This window comes from Squalius cephalus, assembly GCF_949319135.1.
Source record: "Squalius cephalus genome assembly, chromosome: 11".
Taxonomy (NCBI): domain Eukaryota; kingdom Metazoa; phylum Chordata; class Actinopteri; order Cypriniformes; family Leuciscidae; genus Squalius; species Squalius cephalus.
In genome coordinates, this window is record NC_137132.1 from 34,785,540 (window position 1) to 34,805,769 (window position 20,230).

Genomic DNA, 20,230 nt, shown 5'->3' on the forward strand with positions numbered 1-20,230 from the left:
CGGTTTCATTCAAACTCCAAACACAACTGTCTGAGTGGGGCAAATTCACTTCAGCGCCACCGTTGCTCACCTGTATTTTGAAATCTACTGCCCCCAAGTGAGAGAAAGTCATTCATTTCAGCTCTACTTTATTAGAGCTGCAACCAAATCACATATGTTTCATTATTAAAATATTTATGTTTCAGAAACACTGATAAAAGCAAGAATTAAAGGTTGTCTCTGTTTGTCTGTTTTATGTCGTCCCCAGCCCCCTCCATGGCTCTGCAGGTCTTGGGAATCACTCTTTCAATGATTGGCTTTGCAGGAACCATCATCATCTGTGCTCTGCCCATGTGGAAGGTAACTGCCTTCATCGGCACAAACATCGTGGTGGCGCAGGTCTTCTGGGAAGGATTGTGGATGACGTGCGTGTACGAGCGCATTGGGCAGATGCAGTGTAAACTGTACGATGCCCTGCTGGATTTGGATCCTTCCCTACAGGCATCGCGTGGGCTAATGGTGACTGCCATGGCTTTGGCCTGCTTGGCTTTCCTCATTTTTCTGGTTGGGGCTGATTGTACTAACTGCCTAAGTAACCCACGCGCCAAAGCACGAATTGTGGTGGTATCTGGGATTACCTTTATGCTTTCTGGACTGACTACTGTGGTGCCTGTGTCCTGGACAGCCGACTCCATTATAAGAGACTTCCATAATCCCATAGTGCATGAAGCACTGAAGAGAGAGATGGGTGCAGCCCTGTATGTGGGCTGGGTGACAGCGGGCTTTCTGTTTGTTGGTGGAGTCATTCTCTGCACCAGCTGCCCGCCAGAGCGGGACAACTATTCACCTAGATACACCTTAACTAAGTCTGACATCCACAGTGGCTACGCCATACAGAACTACGTCTGATATACAGCACATGCCACTGAGTAAAGCGGACACACAGGTCAAATGCAAAAGCGATATGTCATAATGTACAGGTGTTAAACGAAACACTTCATCAGATCCTAAAGAATTTCTAATTCAGAAAAGTGGATTTTTTTTAAGTGATTAAACATCTCTCTCTCTCTCTCTCTCTCTCTCTCTCTCTCTCTCTCTCTCTCTCTCTCTCTCTCTCTCTCTCTCTCTCTCTCAACCTTATTTGATTTTCATGTTTGTTCTTCTGTAAAAAAAAAAAGAAAAAAGTTGCATTCAAAACATTAGATGACACATTTCAGCATGTGTGCTTGAATATTTTGTGAGTGAGTATGTGTGTTCAGGTTTTACCTATACTGTACATTACGAGGACAGCAAAAATCCAGCAAAGAGAGAGAGAGAGTCAGTGAGAGAAAAGACTACTGTGGTTAATCATATATTTTATTTTTTGTAAGGACTGAAACAAATAATAAGGTTGTGCTAAAAATAACCCCCATCTGTCACACTGACCCATTGGGCTGTAAATTGTCTGTCATGCTCTATTTTTATCCATCAGTAAATAATTAATGAACAATAACAATGGAGTAAATTTAATGAACAATATCCTATGAATTATTCTATTGAACTAAAGTGTATATCTCAATAAATTTTCACTGTGAAATATTTTATTGTGTAATGTCCTATTTATCACAGTGCAATGACACTACACTTTCTTAACACTTGTCACTTTCTGTTTTATTGCACATAATGGTTTTATTGTTGCATTGTATTGTATTATGTTGTATAGTGTATTGGCATCTGGAGGTTGCTCCACCAGAGTTTCATTGTACATGTAACGTGACAATAAAGATCTTAATAAAGATCTTAATCCAAACTTAAACATAACCACTGTTCAACATTATCAACAAAATACAGGCAGAAAATTACAGACAATATTTTTACTTATTATATAGTATTATTGTCACGAAACTGCTCCGAGACACGAAGGTAGATCCAAATGCAGCTTTTATTAAGAGACAATCCAGACGTAATCCAATAAACAGGCAGTGGGTCAAAACACAGGTAGGCAGTCCAAACAAACAAACAAAAATAAAACAAGACAGGCAGGGGTCAGAAGCAAGAGAGTAATCTAAGGAACAGGCAAGAAATCCGAAAACCAAGAAACAAGAAAACCAGAAAAAACTCTCAGAGTTGCAGTGTGATACTAAACAAAACTTCACAATGATTGAATGAATGAACAAGGAATAAATAGGCTGAAACTAACAAGGATGAGACACAGGTGAATGCAATTAGTGATGATGAGTCCGGGCAGTGAGTTATGGGAAATGTAGTTAGTGAGAAAGTGACAATAGTCGGGTGTGGAGTGCCCTCTGGTGGTTCTCAAGGGCACTCCAGCTGGTGACCGTTACATAGCCCCCCCTCAAAGGAGCGGCTTCCAGACGCTCTGAAATTTTCCAGGAGGGAGGTGGAGCGGAGGCGGACCCGGGGGCGGGATGGAGGGCCAGGCCCGTGGAGCGGAAGACGACCTGGAGACTGCGGCAAGACGGGAGGCCAGGGCGGATCAGGCTGTGCAGGCGACCAGGGAGGAGCAGGCAGTGCGGGCGACCAGGGAGGAGCAGGCAGTGCGGGCGACCAGGGAGGAGCAGGCTGTGCAGGCGACCAGGGCGGATCAGGCTGTGCAGGCGACCAGGGCGGATCAGGCTGTGCAGGCGACCAGGGCGGAGCAGGCAGTGCGGGCGACCAGGGAGGAGCAGGCAGTGCGGGCGACCAGGGAGGAGCAGGCTGTGCAGGCGACCAGGGCGGATCAGGCTGTGCAGGCGACCAGGGAGGAGCAGGCAGTGCGGGCGACCAGGGAGGAGCAGGCAGTGCGGGCGACCAGGGCGGATCAGGCTGTGCGGGCGACCAGGGAGGAGCAGGCAGTGCGGGCGACCAGGGAGGAGCAGGCTGTGCGGGCGACCAGGGCGGATCAGGCTGTGCAGGCGACCAGGGCGGATCAGGCTGTGCGGGCGACCAGGGCGGATCAGGCTGTGCGGGCGACCAGGGCGGATCAGGCTGTGCGGGCGACCAGGGCGGATCAGGCTGTGCGGGCGACCAGGAAGGAGCAGGCAGTGCGGGCGACCAGGGAGGAGCAGGCAGTGCAGGAGGCCAGGGAGGAGACGACTCTTCAGGAGGCCAGGGATGAGACGACTCTTCAGGAGGCCAGGGAGGAGACGACCCTTCAGGCGGCCAGGGAGGAGACGACCCTTCAGGAGGCCAGGGAGGAGACGACCCTTCAGGCGGCCAGGGAGGAGACGACCCTTCAGGCGGCCAGGGAGGAGACGACCCTTCAGGCGGCCAGGGAGGAGACGACCCTTCAGGCGGCCAGGGAGGAGACGACCCTTCAGGAGGCCAGGGAGGAGACGACCCTTCAGGCGGCCAGGGAGGAGACGACCCTTCAGGAGGCCAGGGAGGAGACGACCCTTCAGGCGGCCAGGGAGGAGACGACCCTTCAGGAGGCCAGGGAGGAGACGACCCTTCAGGCGGCCAGGGAGGAGACGACCCTTCAGGCGGCCAGGGAGGAGACGACCCTTCAGGCGGCCAGGGAGGAGACGACCCTTCAGGAGGCCAGGGAGGAGACTACCCTTCAGACGGCCAGGGAGGAGACGACCCTTCAGGAGGCCAGGGAGGAGACGACCCTTCAGGCGGCCAGGGAGGAGACGACCCTTCAGGCGGCCAGGGAGGAGACTACCCTTCAGACGGCCAGGGAGGAGACGACCCTTCAGGAGGCCAGGGAGGAGACGACCCTGCAGGTGACCATGGCACAGGAACAGACACCGGCTCAGGAACAGGGACAGACACCGGCTCAGGAACAGACACTGTGGCAGCGGCTATCTCTGCTGAGAGCTCAGGTTCAGGCGTGTCAGCGGCCATCTCTGCTGAGGGCTCAGGAGACGTGGCAGCAGCCATCTCGTCCGGAGACACTGGCTCGGCGGAGACCATCTTGTCCTGAGACACTGGCTCGGCGGCGGCCATCTTGTCCGAAGACACTGGCTCGGCGGAGACCATCTTGTCCTGAGACACTGGCTCGGCGGCGGCCATCTTGTCCGGAGACACTGGCTCGGCAGAGACCATCTTATCCTGAGACAATGGTTCGGCGGCAGCCATCTTGTCCGGAGACACTGGCTCGGCGGAGACCATCTTGTCCTGAGACACTGGTTCGGCGGCGGCGGCCATCCTGTCCGGAGACACTGGCTCGGCGAAGACCATCTTGTCTGGAGACACTGGCTCGGCGACAGCCATCTCGTCCGGAGACACTTGGTCGGCAGAGACCATCTTATCCTGAGACAATGGTTCGGCGGCAGCCATCTTGTCCGGAGACACTGGCTCGGCGGAGACCATCTTGTCCTGAGACACTGGTTCGGCGGCGGCGGCCATCTTGTCCTGAGACACTGGCTCGGCGAAGACCATCTTGTCTGGAGACACTGGCTCGGCGACAGCCATCTCGTCCGGAGACACTTGGTCGGCGGGCGTGACGTGAACAGTCTCTGGATCGGCAGAAGTGACGTGAAGCTCTGGCTCGGCAGGACAGACGTGAAGCTCTGGCTCGGCAGGGCTGACGTGAAGAGACTCAGGCTCTGCAGAGGCCATGGCGGGATGAGGCTCTGGTGTGACTGCGCTGGTGAGCGGTGTTAGCACAGGAGTTGCCAACACTAGAGTGGGCATGACGTGAAGCTCAGGCTCGGCAGACGTGAAACCCACAGAAAAAGTTGAGCCACTCAGTTGCAGGGCCAAGTCAACATACTGCTTTAGAGTCCAGCTAGGGTGATAAAGTGGCATTACGGAGCTAAGCGGCTCGGACAGTCCTCCACGAAAAAAGATCATCAGACATAACTCGTCCATACAGGTCAAGCGAGCCAGCTCCAAAAAGTCCATGACGTATTCCTCTATAGGCTGGTCTCCCTGACGGAGACGCATGATCTGTGCTGCTGGATTCATGATGGGTCTGGGTCTTACTTGGCTGCTGGATCTGTGTTGGCGAAGTTTTCTGTCACGAAACTGCTCCGAGACACGAAGGTAGATCCAAATGCAGCTTTTATTAAGAGACAATCCAGACACGTAATCCAATAAACAGGCAGTGGGTCAAAACACAGGTAGGCAGTCCAAACAAACAAACAAAAATAAAACAAGACAGGCAGGGGTCAGAAGCAAGAGAGTAATCCAAGGAACAGGCAAGAAATCCGAAAACCAAGAAACAAGAAAACCAGAAAAAACGCTCAGAGTTGCAGTGTGATACTAAACAAAACTTCGCAATGATTGAATGAATGAACAAGGAATAAATAGGCTGAAACTAACAAGGATGAGACACAGGTGAATGCAATTAGTGATGATGAGTCCGGGCAGTGAGTTATGGGAAATGTAGTTAGTGAGAGAGTGACAATAGTCGGGTGTGGAGTGCCCTCTGGTGGTTCTCAAGGGCACTCCAGCTGGTGACCGTTACAATTATATAGATCAGGGGTGCCCAATCCTGCTCCTGGCGATTGACTGTCCTGCACAGTTCATCTCCAACCCTACCCTAATCAAACACACCTGCCTTTAATTTTCAAGTGATCCTGACATGCTCTGAAGACCTTAATTGGTTACTTCAGGTGTGTTTGATTAGGGTTGGAGATGAACTGTGCAGGACAGTCGATCGCCAGGAGCAGGATTGGGCACCCCTGATATAGATATTTCGAGCCACTAATCCCATGGCGACCACTAAGCCTAACCCTAAACACACACACACACATACAGAGAGAGAGAGAGAGAGAGAGAGAGAGAGAGAGAGAGAGAGAGAGAGAGAGAGAGAGAGAGAGAGAGCACAATTAATTCTAAATTGTTCATAGAATTCTAAAATGTTTATTGTTCTATTTAGTATTTTTTTTATATATATAATTTGTTTTCATCTGTTCTACATTTACTATAAACATTACAAATACTCTGCCAAAATATTGTAATGTCATGCACATAAGCACATTTTAATTAAAATATAATTAAAGCAGTACCAAAGTGTTTTAAATGATTTCGAAGTGCTCTCTGGCGGTATATAGTTTGCTGAGACGTAAAAAGTAAAACTGTGAAGGCGTGCATATTTTATTTGTGATTAAATATTTATGAGGAAGATTTAAAATTTGACTTCACAACAGACCATCAACACAGCCATTCCAAAATGATATAATCGCATGACTGGAGACAATATCCCTTCGAAACAAAGCTCGAACACAACTATTATTATTCCTAATGGGGGAAAGAGAGAAACCGATTTCACAGGAATAATCTACATTTTAAAATATATTAAACTAGAAAACAGTTATTTTAAATTGTAATAATATTTCTCAATATCAATGTTTTTACGGTATTTTTTATCAAATAAGTGCAGCCTTGGTGAGCAGAAGAGACTTCTTTATTTATATATTTTAACTTTATTTGTTTATCCTTTAGCGTCATCCAGATTTGAGTGAATAAAATTGGCTTTCGGTGCCACTTATTTTACCAGTAAACTTTGTCAATTTGTACCAGAAGGGAATGTTGAAGATTTAATCATAATGTAACATAACATAATTTAATCATCAGTCAAGATGTCTAAACCTTTGAGTGTTAGGGCTCTCAACTTCAGTCCTGGAGAGCCAGTGTATGAACAAGCTAATCCAGATGTTTAGAATTACTTGCAAATTACAGAAGGGTGGGTTAAATCATGGGATTGGTACTAAAGTCTACAGGACACCGGCCCTGATATTGAGTTGAAGAACCCTAGTGTATATCATAAATTGTATGATCACAATTTATTTTAACAGTGTAATTACAAGTTCTCAATTAATATGAGTATGAGTAATATTATTAACAACATGTACTTACATTAGGGTTAGGGTTAGTTACTTGTAATAATGCATAATTTGAAGTTTCAACTATTAATGCATGCAACACATGTAACAAGGACATATTAAAATAAAGTAGGGCTGTCCGATCCTGCTCCTGGAGGGCCACAGTCCTGGAGAGTTTGTTTACTCTGCTTCTGAAACAATTGCTGGAATGTAATCTAACCAACAAGTTCTTCTGTTTGACCACTCAAGTTTTTTCCCCCTCCTTCTGGAATCTGTCATTTAGTGTGCCAAACAAAGACATCTTTCAAGACTGAAGAATAACTGTTCTCTAAAGTTATGGACTTTGCTGGAACTGAACCACTAGAGGTCCCTAGCGGATCGGTTGATGCTTAAAAATAATATTGGTGATGCAGAGAGAGTGAAGATGAGAGTTCAAGTTCAAGTTTGAATAATAGGGGGTGACTGGGGATGGTTGTAACATTTTGACATTTCTGTCTGTAATCTTTAAATTCTTTTAAGCCAGTGCGTTCAAAATGTGATTCAAACTAGTTACAAGTGTCTGCTATTAAAGCTACAATATGTACGAGTTTTGTAATAAAATATCCAAAAATCACTTGCACAGTGTGATATATTTCCTGCAGTTGTGTACTTACAATATCCCAAAAGTTCCCAAAGATTTTTAATTTCACAGAAATTCCAATTTTAAGTATTGGCTCGTCCATGGTCACTGCCGTGTGGCAATGACGTAATATCCGCCATATTAACCATGGCGACAGACGTGGACAACTGCGTTACGTCTAGCGGCACGCTCACGCTGTTGTTGTTTCGTTCAAACATAATGGACCATGGCAAGCAGACTTTGGGACAAAAGGAGAACTAAAACAAGGATCAATATCAGCGTGGTGTTTTCGAGATGCCCAGAGCTCCACGTCAAACTTCGACTTGACAGAGATGCTGCTCCTGCATGCACTTTATTAGACAGGTGAGCAAATGTGCATAAAACTAATCAATGTTATATAGCTCAACATGATGAAATGTTAGAATATGATCATATGTTAGATATTGATCTAGCTTACTGTTTGTCTCATTATAGCAAACAAACTAACACATAGCTATATATCCTTCTCTTCCATTATAACTTTCAACACACTCAAATGCAGTTTAGTGTGATAGTGTAGACCAAGGGAAACAGCGCTGCATTACCTCACAAGTTTCATTCGTCAAATAAACTGACCTGTGTGAGTAGTAATTCAGCACTTGCGGGTACGTTAGTTCGGTAGAATGAAATGTCCTTTTTCCTTTATATCCGAGGGATTCGCGTGTGGCGCTGATATCTGTCTCTCATTAGCAATCGTGCCCTGCTTCATACCACAGTCATGTTAAAAACATCAATGTTTTCACTCATCCATAAACATTATTAGATCCATCAGCTTGACGACAAGTTCCATAATTCCGCTTAGGCGTCATCAACCTACGCCTTTGTTATTATAAGAGGTTAGCGACTCCTAGCAGTGAAAAAAATTACATATTGTAGCTTTAAATGTAGCTGTTCTTTGCATCTTTGCAACATAAACAAAAAAAGCATGGTTTAGTTTCAAACACAAGGAGTGAAATGTTACAATTCACCCCATAGTCCGGGTTAGTTGTAACATAGGCCTACCCTAGGGTGAGATGTACTGTAACATCATGATATCCACCAGGGTGATAATGGATTATGACTGCTTTTTATTCCACACTGACTTTTCAACATAATTGATGTGTGTGTGTGTGTGTGTGTGTGTGTGTGTGTGTGTGTGTTTGTTACTGTCAGTCATAGTAATTGGCCATAAAAATGAATTTGAACACAAAAATGTAAATATTTTCAATGTCCCTTATATCCTTCTCTTCCAACAATTTTATTTTTATTTTTTTATTTTACAGAATCTGTACAAGGATACATGACAAATGCCATACAATTTTGCCACAGATGTTACTGACTCTCCGTGGTATTTGACATTACTCTTTCTCTTCCAAGACCTAGGCATACTAAAAATCAAAGAAAACATTTAAATACAACAAAAAATGTGCTTGGGGTAGGTTGTAACATGTTTAATTGACGTTACAACTAACCCAGAGTCTTGTAGCCATGAACAAGCTCACCTTAAAGCTAACAGCCAAAACATTAGCACTAGCAACTTGCATGCAAAAATGTGATGTCATTACATTAATGCACCACTAGAGAGCACTCAAGCTTCTTGACTTAGATATATGTGCAAAGTGAGAGGAGAGAAGAGAGAGAATGCTGTGCATGTTGGGTGCTTCTCAAACAGAAGTCTGCATCCCACTGATGCTGTGTACTTCCTTGTCCAAGGAATTTTAATATGTGCAAAGGATTGTGGGGGATTTAAGGCTGCGAAGGATAAATCCGATGGATACATCCGACATACGTCCACATGAAGACAAAAATATCCACACAGACACAAAAAAACAATTTAAAAACAATTTAGTTTTAAAGCAGACATTGTCGTCACAAAAATAAATGAAGTAAAAAAGTTACTTTCTTACCTCAAAATGAGTTTTTCCACTCTAAAATCTGCTAACTGCATCCAAAATTGCATACTTCTCTACTATATAGTAGGCGAAAAACAGTATGTGACAAAAGAAGTATGTCCGAATTCACAGTACTCAAAAAATATATAAGTTGATCAGGTGAAGTGATGTAGGGGATTTGTAGCTTGTTCCTGATTGGAGTAATTGGAAGTGTTACCACTGACCTGTGTTAGAACCATCCCTGTTCTCCCATCTTCTGTTTTATTTGCTACCGAACACTACAGACTTTTTCATGGACAACATTTTCCTAAAAAGTTTTTGACCAACACTTTTATTAGTAAGGTTCTGGAGTTGTTTTACACTAGAAAACTAAACCATGTCAGTATTGATGTGTAAGCATACAATCTCCATAGCTCCCTATTCATGTCTTATCGTGTGAGGAAATAGAGGGATTTGTTATGAAACCATGGCAAAAACACAAAAAGAATCCTCCACGTTTCAACCACAGAGTGTCTCTCCGCCCACAGCTGGAATGCAGTACAGCTGGTTTCCGTGATATGGAAAATAGTTCTGCTCCACGGTCCTGAATCAACACAGACATGGATATAAAAATTGAATTTGCTAGTTTCGGGCTGGCTAGTGCAGGCTGGTTTTGCACTATCCTTACAAGATTTCTACCAATGTGGAAAGTAAGTGGAACGGTGGAGAACACAACAACAACACTTCCATTGTACTGGGATGGAGTGTGGTTAAACTGGCAACACCACACAACTGGCAGACTTCACTGCACCTTCTATCAGTCTCTGCTGTCTCTGACGGAACATTTTACCACCTGGAAAATCCTCGTCATCATATCTATAGGAATTGGATCTATTGCCATTGCAGTTTACGGTATTGGGTGGATACGTTATCCTAAGAATATATTGTTTAAAGCTGCCTCCGGGCCATCGTTTGTTGTAAGCGGGCTGCCTTTACTGGTGGTGATCTCCTGGACTACACATTTAACAGATTCGAATGCCAATGTCTTATTAACACTGGAAAGGGGAGCTGCGATCTTCACTGGCTGGATGGGAATAGTGTTGCTTGAGGTGGGTGGAGGAGTGCTAAGCATTATTTGCTGTAGAGCAGTCCAGAAGCAGAGACAGGATGAAAGACAAGCGCAAACTTCAGAGCCAGGGGTTCAGTATCCACTCCACACCATTCATAGTACTACATTTATACAAAGCCCCCTTACCGGATGACTTTATTAACGGACTGAATAAGTATACTGTATCTAAGAACTTGTGAACACTTGTTGGTTTTATATTTAATGTTAGACAAAGACAACTCTGCTCTGGTTGATGATTCAGTGTGTGACAACTGACATTTTGAATTTTTCTTCTTCTTCTTTATGATCACCCTGTGATCAGATCTACACAAAATTGGTCGATTCATTCAAATTTTGGTAACACTTTATTTTACAGTGTCCTTGTTACACATGTTACATGTACTTACCATAGTAATAACAGTAAATTATGCATAATTACATGCAACTAACCTTTAAACAAATCTTAATCCTACCCTAACCCTATAGTAAGTACATGTAGGTAATTAATATTACTCAGTACTTAAATATATAATTACACTGTAACAAAAGTGTAACCAATGTCTTTCTTTCATGTAAACATTCTTCTTCTTCTTCTGATATTTGCAGCAGACTAGACTCATTAGAGGCGTATTGCTGCCCTCCTCAGTTCATCTGAGGAACTACACTTTATAGGTTATATCCTTATATAAAGTCCAATTCGATTATAACAACTTTGGTAACACTTTATTTTGATGGTCCCTTTTGACGTTCTGTTGACTATAAGTAACTCTGCAACTACATGTCAACTAACTCTCATTAGAGTATTAATAGACTGTCTGCTTAATATCTGCTATCACTTTATTGTGATGGTCCTCAACAGACACTCTACTGACTATAAGTAACTTTGCAACTACATGTCAACTTCTAACATGTCTTCTACATTCTAACCCTAACCCTACCAGTCTACTAATACTCTAATGAGAGTTAGTAGACATGAAGGTGCGACATTACTTATAGTCAACAGAATGTGTTAAAGGGACCATCAAAATAAAGTGAAATCACAACTTTTAGTGTCTCATAGTTCTTAGTACTAAGAATTGATTTTAATTAATAATTTGTCACTCCAGATTCCAATAATTCTGAATACATGAGATTTCTTTCTGTACGATGGATGACACATTCCATTTTGTGGCACACAGTTTCTGCTTCTCCACACATGCATCTGCCATCTGGAGGCTTTCCAACCATTGTCAGCCTATTATTAAATGCACAATGCCCCAATCTTGGTCTATTAGTAACCACTCTAGCCCTCCTTCCCAATCTTATATTTGTTTAATGGATGTACGATGGTTGTACGGACAGCTTTGGAGCTCCCATACTATCCTTTACATTTTTTCCCACGTGAGTCACTTCACTTTGGAGGTTCTTTTCCTAAAGTGTTCTGATAAACTCTGTTCATGAACTCTCTGCATTTGAGACCACTGTCCACATATACCTTGAAAATCATAGTCTATGTCAGTGTTAATATGGTGGAACAATTATCTATACATGTGTGCCATGTATTTTTGGAATTCGCACCAGAGTTGTCAAAGGCCATTTTGGGCTGTTTACTTCTACCTGATCTCATCTATTTTCTTTGCAATCCTTTTCGCCTCTGCTGTTTCTGAAAGGTTGAAAGGTTTTATTGTTTGTCATGTAGCCTGCTGTTTGAGCATGATTTATTCTTTTTAAATATGTTCATATCAGTCTGGTGATTTACTTTTGCCTGTTCATGGCCGATGTTTTTTTAAAAAAAATTTGAATGTTTGTTGAGGTCCACTTATAATTTCAGCAAGTTTTTATTACATCAAATTACACATGCAGAATTGGTTTGAAAACATCCGATGTTGGAAAATGGCAACCAGTGAAATTCAGCCATACATATTTGAGCCAGAGTCTAATCCCATATCAGAAAACAACAAACCTACACCTAAAATACCAAGGTGTCCAAGACTGAGCATGACAGAAGGTCAGACCCAACAAGATGAGCAGAGTAGGATTTTTCTGTCACTCCCCTGAAGATCTTCTCCTCTCCCTATCCTCGCTCCTCAAGCCCGCCACGAACCCAGAGCCAGAACCTGCCAAGTCTGTCCAGGTGTGTGTATCGGCCCCAATGTCAGTCCTGGAGCTCGAACCAGAACCAGTGTTCGTTGCGGTGCCCAAATCTGTACTCGCCATGAGCATAAACCACAAGCCAGAGCCCACCGCAGACCCAGAGCCGAAGCCTGCCAAGTCTGACCCTGAGGTAGTGCTGGGGGTTTGACATCGTGGAGCAGAGCCCGGCCTCCCTCTCCCTCCTCCGCTGCCCCTTCAGCCCCTCGCCTCGTCCAGTGGTTCCTACATGCTACCCTTGGTGTGATGGTCCCTCAGCTCCACCTCTAGCCTCCGAGCCCTGGATTCCACCTCAACCATCGGACCCATAGACTCGACCTTGGCTCAATGTTCCCTCGGCTTCATCGTGGAGTAATGTCACAGACTGCTTTTCCCATCATCCTCCCTGGTGCCTAACCACGCACAGCTGGAACTCATCTAGCCCTCATTACCAGCACTATATAGAGCACACACACTCCCTCAGTCATGGTCTGACCTTGTCTGATGCTGCAGGCTCCAAGTCCACTTACTTGCTGTATGTTCCTGACTATCTCAATATACTGCTGTAACCTGATCCAAGGCAATCTCCAGTCATCCAAGTCATCTTCCAGTCCTCACATCATCCAAGTCATGCGTTGCCTCAGCGTTGTTCCCTTGTGTGTGTGTGCTCAAACGATTCTGTAAGACAAAGACTCAAAGTTAACAAGAAAAATTCGATCTCATCTGCTAACAATCTCAAGTATCATCATCACTTACTTGTTTATACATTGTGTCCCTGCCATATCTGCAAATAAACCTACCTGTTTGAGTTTTACCTCAGTTTTGGTCATTTTTTCCAAGCCAGAGGATAATCCAGTCTGCAACAGTAGGGTAATTAATCATCTTTATTTATATTTGATCATGTATTTTTGAGTAATTATAACATTATATTAGCGTTTAAACAAAGACACTATGGAAAGGTGATTACCTTGCTACATAGATGAAACATTTGCCAACTGTGAAATATGTATGTGTATTATGCTTTATACGTCTCGGTTGTGACAAATAAAATTTAAGTTAACAGTTATCTCCCCTGTGAAGGCTTCATCGACACGACAGCCATCGGCACTGATCCTCAACAAACCCGTCTCCATACCGGCATGACTCCGATCTTCAACCAGATGGACCTGGATAATATTCTGATTGTTCTAATCCAATCTGACTATAATGCAGCTTGAATCATAATCATATACACTATTCGTTCGTTGGCCAGAGGAGAACTGAGCGACTGACTGAGTCTGGTTTCTCCCAAGGTTTATTTCTCCATTCTGTCACTGATGGAGTTTTGGTTCCTTGCCACTGTCGCCTTTGGCTTTTGGCTTGCTTAGTTGGGGACATTAAATTTAACATTTAATTTAATATTCAACAATAATATTGATCTGCTTGCATTGACACCATTATATGAGAACCGAACTGAGCTGGACGATGACATCACGGTTTACTCCAGAGTGGCTATACAGGTGCTGGTCATAAAATTAGAATATCATCAAAAAGTTGATTTATTTCAAGAATTCAACTTAACATGTGAAACTAATATATTATATAGACTCATTACATGCAAAGTGAGATATTTCAAGCCTTTATTTGTTATAATTTTGATGATTATTGCTTACAGTTTATGAAACCCACGAAATCAAAATCTCAGAAAATTAGAATATTACATGAAATCACACAGTAATTACACAGTAATCCCATGGTCATTGAACCAGGTTTTGGTTCTTTTGGCAGTGTGGGCAGGTGCAAATCCTGCTGGGAAATGAAGGAAGCATCTCCATAAAGCTTGTCTGCTGAAGGAAGCATAAAGTGCTCTGGAAATGTCCTGGTAGACGGCTGCGTTGAGTGGACAGCACAGTGGACCAACACCAGCCGATGACATGGCTCCCCAAACCAACACAGACTGTGGAAACTTCACACTGGACTTCAAGCCTCTTGGATTGTGTGCCTCTCCATTCTTTCTCCAGACTCTGGGACCTTGGTTTCCAAATGAGATGCACAATTTGCTTTCATCAGAAAAGAGGACTTTGGTCCACTGTGCTTTATTAAATCCAGAGTCAACGCAGCCGTCTACCAGGACATTTCCAGAGCACTTCATGCTTCCTTCATTTTCCAGCAGGATTTGCACCGGCCCACACTGCCAAAACAACCAAAACCTGGTTCAATGACCATGGTATCACTGTGTAATTACTGTGTGATTTCATGTAATATTCTAATTTTCTGGGATTTTGATTTCGTGGGTTTCATAAACTGTAAGCCATAATCATCAAAATTATAACAAATAAAGGCTTGAAATATCTCACTTTGCATGTAACGAGTCTATATAATATATTAGTTTCACATGTTAAGTTGAATTCTTGAAATAAATCAACTTTTTGATGATATTCTAATTTTATGACCAGCACCTGTATATATATATAAATTAACTAAATTATAACTTTTTTACAACAAAAATGAAACATCTCTGAACTTACTTAAGCTGGACTATGACGCTATTTTCTTCTGGAAACAAACTTTGTTGCATTATTTTCCCTGTTATCTCTGTGAAGCTGCTTTGAAACAATCTGTATTGTAAAAAGCGCAATATAAATAAATGTGACTTGACTTGACTTGACATAGTTGACAGAATAACTAATGCTTTTTTGTGTAACAACAAAACAACAACAAATTATGAATGAATGTACAGTAGGTCTGTGTAACTTCGGGTAATTTGTTTTCTTGTTTTCTGTCAAGAAGACAAAAACGAGAAAACAAATTATCTAAAGGTACACGGACCTTCTGTAGAAACTGTTAATTTATCACATATTCGACCCTTTTCATGAACATAAATAAACAAATCTCGCATAGTTTTTTCAAAGTTGTATTTTTCTTTTCATCACACTTTGTTCTAATCTTCCAAATGGAAACACAATAAACCAAAATTGATAAACAGCTTGAATATTCGATCTCTACATGCGCGGGAATAAAACGCCCTTTTCCACTGATTGGTTGTGAGGAAATAACGGGAGGATGCAAATGCAAGTAAAATCTCAGTTTATTTAGAAAGTGGTCAGATGAAGACACAGGTCGGGGACAACACTCAGGTGGAGATGAAGCAGGGACGAGATGGCGATCCGGTGGTGGTGCGGTGAACAGCGTGCTCGAGTGAGACAACCAGGAACCGTGGGACATCAGACGACACGAAGAACTGACGAAAATCCAGACGAAGAACTTCTCAGACGAGGCACAGGAACAGGACACACACCGAGGAACAACCACAACGATCTGACAACATGAGAGGGAAAATCACTGGGCATATAAAGGGAACTGGGATTGAAGACAGCTGGTGACACTAATCAACACAACGAGTAACCACACTCACACAATTACATTCACACAGACACATCAGCATGAGACAGCCGATTCATGAACCGTGACAGTACCCCTCTCCCTAGGAACGCCTCCTGGCGTTCCCAGACAACCTTACCTGTCGATTGTAATCATCGATAAGGGAGTGATCCAGAATGTCTCTAGCAGGTACCCAACTTCTCTCCTCCGGACCGTAACCCTCCCAGTCCACCAAGTACTGAAATCCGCGTCCCCTCCGTCTCGAGTCCAGAATGCGATGTACCGAATAGGTGGGTTCCCCATCTACGAGGCGCGGCGGGGGGGGAACCGGGGCAGGCGGATTAATATGAGAATAAAACACGGGCTTAATTTTAGACACATGGAAGGCGGAGTGAATTCTCCTGTACGCAGGAGGAAGTTTGAGTCGGACTGTCACCGGACTAATAATCTTGGTGACAGGAAACGGGCCAATGAATTTGGGAGCTAATTTGTTAGACACGGAGCGGAGCGGAATATTCTTAGTAGAAAGCCACACTTTTTGACCCACGACGTAAACGGGAGGCTTTGACCGGTGGCGGTCGGCCTTGGCCTTCATGCGCCGCCCTGCTTGGAGTAGAGTCTCACGGGCTCTAGTCCAAGTACGGCGACACCTCTGGACGAATGCGTGAGCGGAGGGGACCGCGACTTCGGATTCCAGACTAGGAAAAATTGGTGGCTGGTAACCTAAACTACACTCAAATGGCGAGAGGCCCGTGGATGACACTGGTAACGAATTGTGGGCGTACTCCACCATAGAAAGCTGTTGGCTCCAGGACGAAGGATTCTTGGCAACCAAACATCGCAACATTCTCTCGAGGTCCTGATTGGCTCGCTCAGACTGGCCGTTGCTCTGGGGGTGATAGCCCGAGGACAGACTGACCGTGGCCCCCAGTAACCTACAAAATTCTCGCCAAAATTTGGACACGAATTGGGAACCTCTGTCAGAGACCACGTCCATCGGGAGGCCATGTAACCGAAAAACGTGATCTATGACTGTGACCGCTGTCTCCTTGGCTGAAGGTAATTTGGGCAAGGGGATGAAATGTGCCGCCTTCGAGAATCGGTCCACTACGGTTAAAACAACCGTCATGCCTCTGGAGGGCGGGAGGGCGGTGACAAAATCTAGAGCGATGTGGGACCAGGGTCTCGAAGGGACAGACAGCGGTCGAAGTAACCCATCTGGGGGCTGGTTAGATGTCTTACCAGTGGCACAAACTGAGCAAGCCAACACAAAATCGTGAATGTCGCGAGCCATTAATGGCCACCAGAATCGTTGTTTAACTAAAAAACTGGTTCGCGTCACTCCTGGATGACAAGCCACGTTGGAGCAATGACCCCATCGAATAACGTCGGACCGTAACCCCTCCGGAACAAACAAACGACCCGGTGGGCAACCAGGCGGAGGCGTTACCCCTTCTAGGGCTGTCTTGACCCTCGATTCGACCTCCCATACTAGAGTGGAGATGACAACCTTCTCAGGTAAAATACACTCGGGAGTAACCGGGCGTTCGGATGGATCAAAAATACGAGATAAAGAATCGGGTTTGATGTTTTTGGAACCCGGGCGGTACGAGAGAACAAAATCAAAACGTCCGAAAAAAAGAGCCCACCGAGCCTGCCTGGAGTTGAGTCTTTTAGCCGATCTGATGTACTCAAGATTCTTATGATCGGTCCAGACGATAAAGGGTACCCCCGAACCCTCCAACCAATGACGCCACTCCTCCAACGCTAACTTGACTGCCAACAACTCTCTGTTACCAATGTCATAATTACGTTCGGCAGGCGATAGTCGATGAGAGAAAAACGCGCAGGGATGCATCTTGTCGTCTGAGGAAGCGCGCTGTGAAAGCACTGCTCCTACTCCCACCTCTGACGCGTCGACCTCCACCACAAACTGACGTGTGGGATCAGGGGTGACAAGAATGGGAGCCGAAACGAAGTGACTTTTGAGGTTGTTGAACACTGCCTCGGCAGTGTTCGACCACCTGAACGTCGTTCGGGGGGAGGTCAAGGCAGTCAGAGGTGCGACTAGTTGGCTGAAATTGCGAATGAAACGCCGGTAAAAATTGGCGAACCCCAGAAACCGCTGTAGGGCCTTACGGGAATCTGGACTTGGCCAATCTACCACAGCCTTAACCTTGTCTCAGTTCGGCGAGTAATCTGGCCGCCTCCTTACCCGCCACAGCACGATCGAATACCCTCTTCATTTCTTCGGAGAGTGCCTGGAACGAGGTGCAGCAGTTGTCTCCGTTCTCCCACACCGCCGTTCCCCAAAGCGCTGCTCTCCCTGACAGCAGGGTCAATACAAATGCCACCTTCGCCTGTTCACTCTGGAAAGTGCGTGGCTGTAGAGCGAAATGCATGGAACATCTCGTGAGGAACGCTCTGCAAAACTCCGGCTCGCCGGAATAACCCTCAGGTGTGGGTAGGCGTGGCTCTGGGCGATCAGCTGCAGCAGGCGCTGGTGGTGGGGGAACGGGCGGCGTGGGGGGCGCAGTGGGAATCCGTAGAAGTTGTACCTGTTGGGTGAGCTCGGACACCTGCTTCACGAGTGCTTGCACCGCACGACCTGTGCCCGAGATGTTTTCCTCTTGTTGGTCCATACGTGAGATACTGTGGGCGATGAAATCGTTGATCTGGGACGTACTTGCTGCATCCATGATGTGGTCAGATCGTTCTGTGAGGAAATAACGGGAGGATGCAAATGCAAGTAAAATCTCAGTTTATTTAGAAAGTGGTCAGATGAAGACACAGGTCGGGGACAACACTCAGGTGGAGATGAAGCAGGGACGAGATGGCGATCCGGTGGTGGTGCGGTGAACAGCGTGCTCGAGTGAGACAACCAGGAACCGTGGGACATCAGACGACACGAAGAACTGACGAAAATCCAGACGAAGAACTTCTCAGACGAGGCACAGGAACAGGACACACACCGAGGAACAACCACAACGATCTGACAACATGAGAGGGAAAATCACTGGGCATATAAAGGGAACTGGGATTGAAGACAGCTGGTGACACTAATCAACACAACGAGTAACCACACCCACACAATTACATTCACACAGACACATCAGCATGAGACAGCCGATTCATGAACCGTGACATTGGTCAACTAAAGATCAAGCCGTGCTGTCATCAGTTCTTACTCAGCTCTGCGCAACAGAAAAATAGTCATCTGATACAGTTGTACGAATTAGTTTATTGTAACTACATTTAGGGCCCTATCTTGCACCCAGCGCAATTGACTTTGTACACCGACACATGTATCATTCCTATTTTGCACCCGACGCACAGCGGACTTTTCACTCCACAGACACACTTCGGTAAATTAGGGAATGAACTTGCGCTCCCGGGGGCGTTTCAGCGAAAAGAGGAGGCGTGTTCCGGCACAAACGTTCCCTGGTGCTATTTTGCAGTTTCAGAAAACAATTCTGCCACAGACCAGGAAAAACCTAGTCTAAAGTCAGTGGCGCGCTTTCAGTGGCACGTTCAGAAGCTATTTTAAGGGCGCATGCTTGGCCATAATGTCCATAATGTGCACAACGCGCATACACTTTGCTTCTCTCATCTACACAGACGCAGCAGTTCATATTTTTGCAAACCATACATAATTAATTACAAGGAAAAATATTACCACACAAGGGAAATCATTGTGGTGTCCATGAAAATGTGAAAAAATAGACATAAATCTAGTTTACACATTTATCCAAATTATTATACGCCTGTTTAACCGAAGCTAATTTGGGTGGGTTTCTCCCATCCCCATACAATGTCACTTCTCTGACTTTTACGGCCCTGACGAGAACGTCTCCTCGGCTGTGAACCGCTCCTGGCGCGCGCCTGGCAAATCCACCGTTATAATAGCAATCCACCATGGAACAAGCGCGCCTGCTCTTAAAGGGAATGTGAGATGACGCTCTGATTGGTTTATTTCATGTTACGCCCAAACCACACCTATGAGTAATGTAGCTACTTCAGACCAATTTATCCCGCCGGTATAATAGCAACAGCGCCCGAGATCCGCCCACAAAAGTTACTTGCGTTCCACGTTTAATACTTGCGTTTCAGATCGTTAAAATAGGGCCCTTAATCTCTTTCTCATCAAACAGCCATACTAATAAATGGATTGACACAAACTGTACGGGGGCAGAGCCTAGAAAGAGTTTTCTTCTGTGTACACATATAAGTGTCAAATATCAGGGAAAATTTGATTTCTCAATTCATGACCCTTTTAAATGTTTTTATTTATTGTAATGTTTTTGTGATTTCACCAGGAGGCACTTTGCCTAAGGTTCACATCTGGTGATAAAATACATTTCATTCCATTTATTATGTATAATGCACATGAGATGAAATACTTGTGTACATATAT

The 20,230-nt window shown here is 44.8% G+C and overlaps 2 protein-coding genes across 2 annotated transcripts; both read left to right on the forward strand.

Annotated features, from left to right (window-relative positions):
- Window positions 1-255: 255 nt before the first annotated feature.
- Window positions 256-888, forward strand: cldnj (claudin j; the record flags this gene model as incomplete). Its single annotated transcript, XM_079885625.1, has 1 exon — window positions 256-888. The coding sequence occupies one exon, from the start codon at window positions 256-258 to the stop codon at window positions 886-888; it is 633 nt and encodes a 210-aa protein (XP_079741751.1).
- An 8,904-nt stretch (window positions 889-9,792) lies between these two features.
- LOC307166880 (claudin-4-like) lies at window positions 9,793-12,558 on the forward strand. The gene has a single exon (XM_079885623.1). It carries the CDS (start codon window positions 9,860-9,862, stop codon window positions 10,499-10,501), a length of 642 nt encoding a protein of 213 aa, XP_079741749.1. The 5' UTR covers window positions 9,793-9,859; the 3' UTR covers window positions 10,502-12,558.
- The last annotated feature ends 7,672 nt before the right edge of the window (window positions 12,559-20,230 follow it).

Bases quoted from the DNA above. Each gene is read 5' to 3' on its own strand.
- LOC307166880 (XM_079885623.1), top strand. From the start codon at position 9,860: ATGGATATAAAAATTGAATTTGCTAGTTTCGGGCTGGCTAGTGCAGGC.